The sequence below is a fragment of the Balaenoptera musculus genome, chromosome 7 (assembly GCF_009873245.2).
Source record: "Balaenoptera musculus isolate JJ_BM4_2016_0621 chromosome 7, mBalMus1.pri.v3, whole genome shotgun sequence".
Taxonomy (NCBI): Eukaryota; Metazoa; Chordata; class Mammalia; order Artiodactyla; family Balaenopteridae; genus Balaenoptera; species Balaenoptera musculus.
Window position 1 is genome coordinate 79351792 of NC_045791.1, and position 12875 is coordinate 79364666.

General features: G+C 36.1%; 1 protein-coding gene across 8 annotated transcripts in view; it reads right to left on the reverse strand.

Annotated features, from left to right (window-relative positions):
• The window catches only part of ALS2 (alsin Rho guanine nucleotide exchange factor ALS2), an 88652-nt gene that overhangs the window by 45640 nt on the left and 30137 nt on the right, over positions 1-12875 (reverse strand). For 7 of the 8 annotated variants that reach the window (XM_036857367.1, XM_036857362.1, XM_036857364.1 and 4 more), the window contains 3 exons: positions 5778-5855; positions 2906-3088; positions 1058-1229 (listed from right to left, as the gene is read on the reverse strand). In XM_036857367.1, the coding sequence (XP_036713262.1) occupies positions 1058-1229; positions 2906-3088; positions 5778-5855 (433 nt within the window). The remainder of the gene's footprint in view (positions 1-1057; positions 1230-2905; positions 3089-5777; positions 5856-12875) is intronic. The other variant, XR_005020558.1, reaches the window with a different exon arrangement.

The following is a 12875-nucleotide window of genomic DNA, read 5'->3' on the forward strand; positions in this document are numbered from 1 at the left end:
GACTATAAGTTAGGTGTTTGAAAAATAGAAAAGCAACTATACTCCAATTAAAAAAAAATAAATGAGTAAAAGCAACTATACTCCAATAAAAAATAAAAATAAAAAAAAAGAAAAGTAGACGTTTTCCCATTAAAAATAATGGGCTGACCTACACAAGCCAACGTCACCTTAAAGTGGAAAAATGATGTACGAACAAGGCAGAATTTAAGTACTACAGTACTGGTCTGAATTCTGTGTCCACACAGGGGGTCAAGGAGTTCAGGAGAAAGAAAGAGGAAAAAAAAACATCCTGTCCATCTTCTGAGTGTAGGGCCAAACCTTGAAAAATTTTTGAATGGGAAGTTAACCTTAAACAGCCCACCCCCATCTCCATTTTGCATTCCTTTCTAACCTCCTCGATACCCCAAGAGGGGTCTATATACTATACCCTAGTATATCTGGACAGTAGCACCCCATCTAGGACTATTGCAATCTATTTTCCCCATATTATCTCCTTACCTTCAATCTCTCTTGTAACTGATTACAGCTAAGAAAAGGGATCAGATTTAATCAATTCCTGCTAATGTTGGGTAAGACCCTTAACACTCTTACAGTTATTCACATTTTTAGAGACTACTTGTAAATCCAAATGAAGTTCTACTTGATAACATTCTAAGAACCAGAACAAAGAAAATGAAAAATCTGGGTAGCATATAACGGAAGGTATCTTAGGACTAGCGGGTCTAGAAGTGTTGTTTAGAAGTCTGACCCCTAGGATCAACTTTCCCAAAGTTGTTCTGCTTCTCTGCCATGAATCTTCTGAAAGCTCCATTTTTCTACTTCCACAAGTGAAAGGAGCTCTGGGGGTGGAAGGATAGGGGCAGCTGGGCTACTGGCAAAGTGGAAATAGTTTGTAAGTTGTTGACTACCTGTGCACAAAAGAAGAGACTGGAAAGAAAGGAGAAGAGTACAACTCAAACAAAAAGTTTTCTTTATTTGTGATATAGAAAAAACAGATAAAACAAGAGTCCTGATAATTGAGTGGGTGGAAAGAGGAGAGGGGGGAGGTTCTACTTACCTAAACTGAGAAGAGGCCTCAGAATCTGAGACTTGATATCACTTAATTTTGAATAGAACCGTCTTTCTGTAGTAGCCAACTCATGAAGACTGGCAATATATCCCATAATGTTTTTGTCCACCAAGGCTAGATAGCTGTCTTTTCCTGCTGTCACTCTGCTTATATATCCAAGCTAAAACAGGAAAAGAAAAAGATTAAAGATAAAATATAATTTATTAGTAGCAATTTGGGCACTGAAGTTGGCTCATATCAGCTGGTGAGAGCCAATGCAGGAATTCTGCAGCAAGTTGCTTAATAAATTGTTAGAAGTTTGAAAGTGGCAATAGGGAAATTACCAGAAAAAATTGGAAAACACTATAAATCAGAGCTTTTGGTTTTATTTTGATTTTTAGGGCTGGTTTACCAGTACATTGTTGTTATATACCTATATCATGATCTATAATATAACTATATACATCTATACTATTATTTATTATCACAATACCTTTTATTTCATTTTACATGTGGTTAGAACCACAGACCCTCTAAATATACAAAGATCCAAATGATACAGACACATGTCTCAGGACCCCTTTTTGCATGAAATAGGTGAGAGCAGAGAGGATCTCTATGCTGTATGCCAAAATATCAAGGATCTAGGTGCTATCTTTTAAAAGTACAACAGAAAGGGGTTTTCTTTAAAAGGGGATTTTGTCATTTATTCATGACACCACTGAACAAAAACATTTGATGCCTTTTGTCACATACCCCTATTAAACTAGGCAACCAAGCTGGAGGCCAATAGACTATTAACAGCCCATGGTAACTAAAGACACATATTGAGCCTCATCCCTTTCATCAACCTATTGCATCCTTTATCTGGACTGTGGAATCTTTAATGAGGAATGTGGAGTCAGGGCCAAGAACTACAGAGAGTCAATTAGTATGTCTGGAATAACACTCTAATATAGGTCAAGAGCCAAATCTTGGCCAGTGTTACCTTTAGCAAGAAAGATCTCACCCCTATATACATTCAGAGCTTACATATTTAGCCAGAAAAACAAACACAAAGGATAGAAAACAATCCATAGGATATATTAGTCAGTAAGAATAAAAAATCCAGAATGTACTAGCTTTGAGGGTTAATTTCCTTGCAGTGTATCACTTTGAGGGTGTGAGTTACTGAAGTGGGGAAAAAGAAAACCAGAAACAGACCAATGGTTTTATGTTTATGAAAAAGAGGTAAGAAGTAGGAAAGCAAAGAAATTCAGATCAACGAAGGAAAAATGAGTAAACAGTAGTAAACAAAATGAAAAGCTAAGAAAAGAGGGGAAGTGATGGGAAACAGAGCACTGTTTGTGGCCTGTCAGGTCTGCCACGAGCCCACCTCAGGCCCCTGCAATTTTTACTTCCCACTTACAGTTAAAAACTCATCTATTCAATTTCTATTCTGATTCCTCTCTGAGGACTCCATGAACACAGTCAGAAGACTTCGTTGTGAAATATGTATTTTAATATCCCTATGTGAGGCTGTTAATTCAACAAATATTTATAGAAATATTTACTATGAGGATCCAACAGTAAATGAGAGAGCCTAAAATCCCTACTCTTATGAATCTTACAGTAAGGGAAGACAGACAATAGACAAAATAAGTAAACTATATAGTGTGTGAGATGATGATGTGCACTGTGGAGAGAAATAAGGCAGGAAAAGGAGATAAGGAGAGAAGGGGGATGGCAAGTTGGTTTGCAATTTTAAATACATTAGTCAGAGACACTTAATAAAAGGCATACCATACAAAAGCAACAGAAACAAAATACTTCTCATGTGTTATAGAATGTGGGCCTTAGGATCCAATTCCTGTTCACCTTACTACAGGAGAGAAGTATTGGAGTCTTAGTACCACTGTGATTCTCTGGAAGGTTGTCACCTTCTGTCGGGTCCTGCCGGCCACTGTAACATAATCCAGGCTGGAAGTCTTCAGTATCCACTAAAAACAGGGAATAATCCTGGCCTGCAGCTACACTCCAGACTCCATTTTCACTGTTCACCTGCAACGACAGGAGGACATTGTCTGTCCGAGATGAAGGAATCTGATGGAACACCAAATCCACGGGAAATGGAATGTTAAGTTACTTGAACAGGTGGAGTACAAAGCCAGTCACATCTCAAGACGGCAAAACTCACCCAGCAATGCACCCGATTAACAGCAGAAGAGATGCAGGAGTGAGAAGGAACCCTTGTTCAGCCTGTAAATTTAGAACTGGATTGTTTTATAAAAAACTGAAAAATTGAAATTTAAAAAGATAAAACCATAGATTTGATTTTTTCATTGTTATTTTTGGAAGTTGCCACAGACTCAGCTTGTACTACAAAGGCCCAGAAACTTCTAGAGCCCTATTCTGACAGCTAGGACACACCTTTGTCCATACATATTCTGCTACGTGCACAAAAATCAAGGTGAAAAGAAAATCTAACAAAGCTAAATTCCATCCTGGCCAACTAAACCCGTGGGTGCTAAAGTTGTTTTCCCACTTGGAACTCACTACCTCTCTGATGTGACTTCACTGTGTCCCAGGATGTTGAAACAGGCAGGACCCCTTAGAAGCCCATCTACATGGATCCCCTAGACCAGTGGTGCTCAACGAGTAGTCTCTGCAGTAGCAGCAGCAGCAATCATCTAGGAACATGTGAGAAATGCACACTCAGGCCACATTGCTACTGGAGGGTCCGACCGGGCAACCTGCTTTGACAAGCTCTCCAGGTGATTCTGATGTATGCAAAAGTTTGAGAACCACTGCCTTAAATCAATGGTTTTCAAACCTTAGGAATCCACGCAGTGATTCAGGAACCACCATGGAAAGGCAGGTGCCAGGGTTTTGCCCCCACCCACCTCCATCCTTCAACTAAAATAGTTCCACGGTTATCTGTTTTATGTAGGGGATTCTGCCTAAGGTTTCATTTGAAGGAAGTGTTCTGCTAATGAAAACTACTGCCCCAACCTGCAGACCCAGCTTCAGCCATGACTCATAAAACAATAAGCAAAAAACTTCTAATCTGTTAGATTCTGTGTCTAGATAGGGTTCAAATCCTAGGTGATTAGGTGAATGTGTGTGTGTGTGTGTGTGTGTGTGTGTGTGTGTGTGAGCGCGCACACACACGTCTCCACTACTTTATAGTTATGCTCTTCCAGCATGACATTATCTTCTCAAATTCAGGCTATCCAAATAACTGACTTCCTGTTGGTTTTGCAAAGAATGAATTAAAATTTTTGGAGGAGGAAAGAGTCGTCTTCTTAGTCTCTAATCAAAACTAATTCAGATCTCACTCTGCCTTGACTTTAATTCACATATTAATTAAAATGACTTCAAAATGTTTTTCTCACCCTTCCCCCAAATAAAAACCAAAATAATGATGTTGTATTTTCATACGCACAGTTAAAGAGTAATGAAACTAAAACCTTATAACAAATTCTATTCTCTCTTGTCTGACTCTAAAATTTTAAATAAAAATTGTATTTCCAGCGTCTCCATGCTATATTACAAAACTTTCCTTAGTATGAATAGATGTATATTCTACTTTATTAAAATAACAGAAAACAAGGAACAGTGAGTTACCATATTTTTATTTGTGATAAAATATCAGAAATTGAATAGCTTACCACTAAAATGTTTTATGCTGAAAATATTTACGATTGGAGCTAGAATTAACAACTGTTCCCTAATGTTTTATTTAAGTCTTTTCTTCCCAGTAAAATTAAGTTCACTGGAAGGAAAGGCAGCATGTAAAGGTCTTATATAGTGATAGATGCATAGTGTACACTGAATACATGAATCAGCGGAATATGTATTAACTGTAGCTTATATGTGAATGATGTTCCTGAAACTGAAGTAACTATCCTTTTTTAGTCTCTATTACTCTCAGTGGAGAGAGCATGTGTTGGGATAGGGGAGATACCAGAATCACATTATGAATACATGCGCTCCACATTCCATTCTGTTAGGCTACCAGGCTATCATCATGCCTACTCCCTGCCCACAACACCCCCCAAAACAAACAAATCTTATATAAGGAGTCAATACTATTGATGAATTTTGTATTTCTGCAGGATGTTGTGGCAGAAAAAAAGGTTGAGAAACAGTCCTCTAAAACTCCATCAAAGGGACTAGAAGTTACCAATCTCTGAATAGCATTACATAAACTAAAACCAATTCACACAGCAGTGAAGAAATTATCTACGCTTTTAGCTTCCCTACAGAAAATTAAAAGGGTTACAAAAAGGTTTTACTACTATGTATGTAAAAGCAAAACAAACAAAACAAACCATCAAATAATGTTATATAAAAGTCACACTTAAAAAAAAAGTCAGACTTAGGTGAGAAGTCAAAGAGTAGGCATTATTTGGTAGTATAAAGCTCAAAAGTCAACATCACAGTGCTAGAAACATTTGCTTTAAAAGAATGAACTTGTTCATTTTTACTTTAAAAAACAAACTATGAATACTCAATGAAGCCAAGCAGAAAAGAAACATAAACTAACACATCAAAAAAAAGGAAACATTTAGCCTGAAAACAAGTGGCTTCACTTTTTTTTTTAATTTTAATGTACATCATAACAAACTTAGCTTACAAGTATACAATTCTCCTAATTTTATAAAACAAGAAATGGAGAACTATAAAGTGTTCTAACTTAGAATTCTGGAATAAGTTGCTATAAAAGTTATCAAATTCACTAAAGTACCTTTGCAAGACGAGGAACTGTTGTTGGAAAATCGGAATGCCCAAGTTGACCAAAGGTATTGCTACCCCATGAGTAAACCTATTAGAAAACCACAGGAAAGTAGGTAAGAGATGTGACTCTGAGTTTGCATGTCAATTCTGAACTTTTATAATAACATATATATACCAACAGTTACACACAGATTACTTATACTAGTCTTTCCACTCTTTAGAATAACAAATATTAAGAAAATTCATTTTAAAACAAGACTGAGATAATGGGGAGATAGAGTACATAGGTAAGACACAGTCCAAGGATTAACAATAACAGTAACTAATATTTTGGGGGGGTTTATTACCTGCCAGGCATTGTTCTGAATATACTTTCTGTGTATTAATCAATGTTTCATTATCACAAGAACCCTTTTTTTAGTATGGAAATTGGCCCAGGGAGGTCACAAATTTGTAAGTGGCAGGGCCAGGATTTAATCCCAGGAATTATCCTATACTGCCTCTTACAAAGAAAGAGGTTTTTTTTAAAAAAGGTAAGTACCATGAAGAAAAAGTAATCATGATTCTTTACTCTGTGGATAGGAGTACTATGGAATGACTAGAGAGCCTTTTTATACATGAAGAGTTGCTGTAGGAGACACACAAATACCTATGCTCCACTCCAGACAAAAAACAACCAGATTACAATGGCTATGTTTAATGAAAATGGTTTTGTTTATTCTGATTATAAAAGCAATTCATGATCACTGTACAAGACTGTGACAGTATGAAGAAATAAAAAGAAAGTGAAAACCACTGATGAATCAACCACTTAGAGATAACTACTGATACTACCTTGTTTTAGGAACATACACATATATCAGTATAATTCCAGAAATTTTAATATCTACTAGATATAATGAATACACAAAATGGGACTCTACTATCAATGGTGTTTTGTGACCTGATGTTTTTTATGTAATGCTCTGCATTGACATTTTTCTAGGTCAACAAGTATAGAGCTACAATATCATTTATAATAACTACATAAAACTCCACTGTGAGTGTAGTTTAATCAATTACCTAATGAAGTAAGTACATTTATTAATAATTTCTTTCCAATTATTTAATATAAAAATTACATTAAAAATCCTTGGATATATATATTAGTGTATATATTTCCTTAGGATAAGTTCCTAGGCAAAGAACTCTGGGTCAATGAACACACACATTCTGATTTTTGATACATACTGACAAACCATCTTCCAGCAAAGTCCAGTGTACATTCTATTCCCACCAGCACTGTGTGTACCTTTTCCCCACACTCTCACCAATACTTAGTACTAAATGCAATCCTCGCTAACATGATAGGTGAGAAAATTTTGTTTTAATTTAAATTTGCTTACTGAGTAGTTGACCATCTTTTCATTTGTTGCTGGCCATTTCTGTTTTTTCTTCTATGAATGACATACAAATGTCCTTTCACAATTTTTCTTTATGGATCAGGTAATAACACAGTCATATATGTTACAAATATTTTTTCCCATATGTTATGTATCTTAATTTAGTTTGTGGGGTTTTTTTGGTTTGTGTTTTGGTTTTTGCTGTGTGGGACTGCTGAATTATTACATACACAAACATATCACCTTCACTTTCTAATTTCTGGTTTTGATGTCATGTCTTTTTCTACTCCTAAGATTACTGAAAAAAAAAATCACCTGTGTTCTTACACCTGTAAGGTTTTATTTCTTAACATCTACATCTTTACTCCATCTGGAATTAGAATACGTAAAGTTATCTTAATTTTCTTCTGCAAATAAGAAGCTAGTGGTTCTAACAGTACTTACTGAACACTCGGTCTTGTTTTTCCATCTGATTTGAAATGCCCACTTTTTATCATAGACTAAATTCTCATACACACTTGGGTCTATTTCAATTCTACAGGTATGTTTCTGCTATAATAATCTGTTAGTAGTTTTATAATATATTTTATAAGGCTAATTCTTACTCTTCCTTTCTGTTCTTTTTCAGAATTTATGTGGCTCACCTCCTATGTTTATTCTCCTAGAATAATTTTGGGAATCATTTTATTAAGTTGTAAATATTCTATTGGAATATTTGGGGATTGTACTGAATTTACACTCTACTGATTTAATAATCTAGGAGAAATGGCATTTTTGCAACGTTGATTTTTCTCACCTAAAAATAAAATTTCTTGACTACAATCCTGCAGCCTGCGGAACAAACACCACATTCACAGAAAGACAGACAAGATGAAAAGGCAGAGAGCTATGGACCAGATGAAGGAACAAGACAAAACCCCAGAAAAACAACTAAATGGAGATAGGCAACCTTCTAGAAAAAGAATTCAGAATAATGATAGTGAAGATGATCCAGGACCTCGGAAAAAGAATGGAGGCAAAGATCGAGAACATGCAAGAAATGTTTAACACAGACCTAGAAGAATTCAAGAACAAAAAACCAGAGATGAACAATACAATAACTGAAATGAAAACTACACTCGAAGGAATCAATAGCAGAATAACTGAGGCAGAAGAACGGATAAGTGACCTGGAAGACAGAATGGTGGAATTCACTGCTACGGAACAGAATAAAGAAAAAAGAATGAAAAGAAATGAAGACAGCCTCAGAGACCTCTGGGACAACATTAAATGCAACAACATTCACATTATAGGGGTCCCAGAAAGAAAAGAGAGAGAGAAAGGACCTGAGAAAATATTTGAAGAGATTATAGTCGAAAACTTCCCTATCATGGGAAAGGAAATAGCCACCCAAGTCCAGGAAGTGCACAGAGTCCCATACAGGATAAACCCAAGGAGAAACAAGCTGAGACACACAGTAATCAAATTGGCAAAAAATAAGACAAAGAAAAATTATTAAAAGCAGCAAGGGAAAAACGACAAATAACATACAAGGGAACTCCAATAAGGTTAATAGCTGATTCCTCAGCAGAAACTCTACAAGCCAGAAGGGAGTGGCATGATATACTTAAAGTGATGAAAGGGAAGAAGCTACAACCAAGATTAGTCTACCCGGCAAGGATCTCATTCAGATTCAATGGAGAAATCAAAAAATCTACAGACAAGCAAAAGCTAAGAGAATTCAGCACCACCAAACGAGCTCTACAACAAATGCTAAAGGAACTTCTCTAAGTGGGAAACACAAGAGAAGAAAAGGACCTACAAAAACAAACCCAAAGCAATTAAGAAAATGGTCATAGGAACATACATATCGATAATTACCCTAAACGGGAATGGATTAAATCCTCCAACCAAAAGACACAGGCTTGCTGAATGGATACAAAAACAAGACCCATATATATGCTGTCTACAAGAGACCCACTTCAGACCTAGGGACACATTCAGACTGAAAGTGAGGGCATAGAAAAAGATATTCCATGCAAATGGCAATCAAAAGAAAGCTGGAGTAGCAATACTCATATCAGATAAAATAGACTTTAAAATAAAGAATGTTACAAGAGACAAGGAAGGAAACTACATAATGATCAGGGGATCAATCCAAGAAGAAGATATAACAATTATAAATATATATGCACCCAACATAGGAGCACCTCAACACATAAGGCAACTGCTAACAGCTATAAAAGAGGAAATCGACAGTAACACAATAATAGTGGGGGACTTTAACACCTCACTTACACCAATGGACAGATCATCCAGACAGAAAATTAATAAGGAAACACAAGCTTTAAATGACAAAATAGACCAGATAGATTTAATTGATATTTATAGGACACTCCATCCAAAAACAGCAGATTACACTTTCTTCTCAAGTGCACATGGAACATTCTCCAGGATAGATCACATCCTGGGTCACAAATCAAGCCTCAGTAAATTTAAGAAAATTGAAATCATATCAAGCATCTTTTCTGACCACAATGCTATGAGATTAGAAATGAATTACAGGGGAAAAAATGTAAAAAACACAAACACATGGAGGCTAAACAATACATTACTAAATAACCAAGAGATCACTGAAGATATCAAAGAGGAAATCAAAAAATACCTAGAGACACATGACAATGAAAACACGACGATCCAAAACCTATGGGATGCAGGAAAAGCAGTTCTAAGAGGGAGGTTTATAACTATAGAAGCCTACCTCAAGAAACAAGAAAAATCTCAAGTAAACAATCTAACCTTACACCTAAAGGAACTAGAGAAAGAAGAACAAACAAAACCCAAAGTTAGCAGAAGGAAAGAAATCATAAAGATCAGAGCAGAAATAAATGAAATAGAAACAAAGAAAACAATAGCAAAGATCAATAAAACTAAAAGCTGGTTCTTTGAGAAGATAAACAAAATTGATAAACCATTAGCCAGACTCATCAAGAAAAAGAGGGAGAGGACTCAAATCAATAAAATGAGAAATGAAAAAGGAGAAGTTACAACAGACACTGCAGAAATACAAAGCATCCTAAGAGACTACTACAAGCCACTCTATGCCAATCAAATGGACAACCTGGAAGAAATGGACAAATTCTTAGAAAGGTATAACCTTCCAAGACTGAACCAGGAAGAAACAGAAAATATGAATAGACCAATCACAAGTAATGAAATTGAAACTGTGATTAAAAATCTTCCAACAAACAAAAGTCCAGGACCAGATGGCTTCACAGGTGAATTCTATCAAACATTTAGAGAAGAGCTAACACCCATCCTTCTCAAACCCTTCCAAAAAATTGCAGAGGAAGGAACACTCCCAAACTCATTCTATGAGGCCACCATCACCCCGATACCAAAACCAGACAAAGATACTACAAAAAAAGAAAATTACAGACCAATATCACTGATGACTATAGATGCAAAAATCCTCAACAAAATACTATCAAACAGAATCCAACAACACGCTAAAAGGATCATACACCATGATCCAGTGGGATTTATCCCAGGGATGCAAGGATTATTCAATATATGCAAATCAATCAATGTGATACACCATATTAACAAGTTGAAGAATAAAAACCATATGATCATCTCAATAGATGCAGAAAAAGCTTTTGACAAAATTCAACACCCATCTATGATAAAAACTCTACAGAAAGTGGGCATAGAGGGAACCTACCTCAACATAATAAAGGCCATGTACGACAAACCCACAGCAAACATCATTCTCAATGGTGAAAAACTGAAAGCATTTCCCCTAAGATCAGGAACAAGACAAGGATGTTCAGTCTCACCACTATTATTCAACAAAGTTTTGGAAGTCCTAGCCACAGCAATCAGAGAAGAAAAAGAAATTAAAAGAATACAAATTGGAAAAGAAGAAGTAAAACTATCATTGTTTGCAGATGACATGATACTATACATAGAGAATCCCAAAGATGCCACCAGAAAACTACTAGAGCTAATCAATGAATTCAGTAAAGTTGCAGGATACAAAATTAATGAACAGAAATCTCTTGCATTCCTATACACTAATGATGAAAAATCTGAAAGAGAAATTAAGGAAACACTCCTATTTACCATTGCAACAAAAAGAATAAAATACCTAGGAATAAACCTACCTAGGGAGACAAAAGACCTGTATGCAGAAAACTATAAGACATTAATGAAAGAAATTAAAGATGATAACAACAGATGGAGAGATATACCATGTTCTTGGATTGGAAGAATCAATATTGTGAAAATGACTGTATTACCCAAAGCAATCTACAGATTCAATGCAATCCCTATCAAATTACCAATGGCATCTTTTACGGAACTAGAACAAATCATCTCAAAATTTGTATGGAGACACAAAAGATCCCGAAGAGCAAAAGCAGTCTTGAGGGAAAAAAACGGAGCTGGAGGAATCAGACTCCCTGACTTCAGACTATAGTATAAAGCTACAGTAATCAAGACAATATGGTACTGGCACAAAAACAGACACATAGATCAATGGAACAAGATAGAAAGCCCAGAGATAAGCCCACATACCTATGGTCAACTAATCTTTGACAAAGGAGGCAAAGATATACAATGGAGAAAAGACAGTCTCTTCAATAAGTGGTGCTGGGAAAAGTGGACAGCTACATGTAAAAGAATGAAATTAGAACACTCCCTAACACCATACACAAAAATAAACTCAGAATGGATTCGAGACCTAGATGTGAGACCAGACACTATAAAACTCTTAGAGGAAAACATAGGAAGAACACTCTTTGACATAAATCACAGCAAGATCTTTTTTGATCCTCCTCCTACAGCAATGGAAATAAAAACAAAAATAAACAAATGGGACCTAGTGAAACTTCAAAGCTTTTGCACAGCAAAGGAAACCATAAACCAGACGAAAAGACAACCCTCAGAATGGGAGAAAATATTTGCAAACGAATCAATGGACAAAGGATTAATCTCCAAAATATAAAAACAGCTCATGCAGCTCAATATTAAAGAAACAAACAACCCAATCCAAAAATGGGCAGAAGACCTAAATAGACATTTCTCCAAAGAAGACATACAGATGGCCAAGAAGCACATGAAAAGCTGCTCAATATCACTAATTATTAGAGAAATGCAAATCAAAAGTACAATGAGGTATCACCTCACACCAGTTAGAATGGGCATCATCAGAAAATCTACAAACAACAAATGTTGGAGGAGGTGTGGAGAAAAGGGAACCCTCTTGCACTGTTGGTGGGAATGTAAATTGATACAGCCACTATGGAGAACAGTATGCAGGTTCCTTACAAAACTGAAAATAGAATTACCATACGACCCAGCAATCCCACTACTGGGCATATACCCAGAGGAAACCATAATTCAAAAAGACACATGCACCCCAATGTTCATTGCAGCACTGTTTACAATAGCCAGGTCATGGAAGCAACCTAAATGCCCATCGACAGACGAATGGATAAAGAAGTTGTGGTACATATATACAATGGAATATTACTCAGCCATAAAAAGGAACGAAATTGAGTCATTTGTTGAGACTTGGATGGATCTAGAGACTGTCATACAGAGTGAAGTAAGTCAGAAAGAGAAAAACAAATATCGTATATTAACGCATGTATGTGGAACCTAGAAAAATGGTACAGATGAACTGGTTTGCAGGGCAGAAGTTGAGACACAGATGTAGAGAACAAACATATGGACACCAAGGG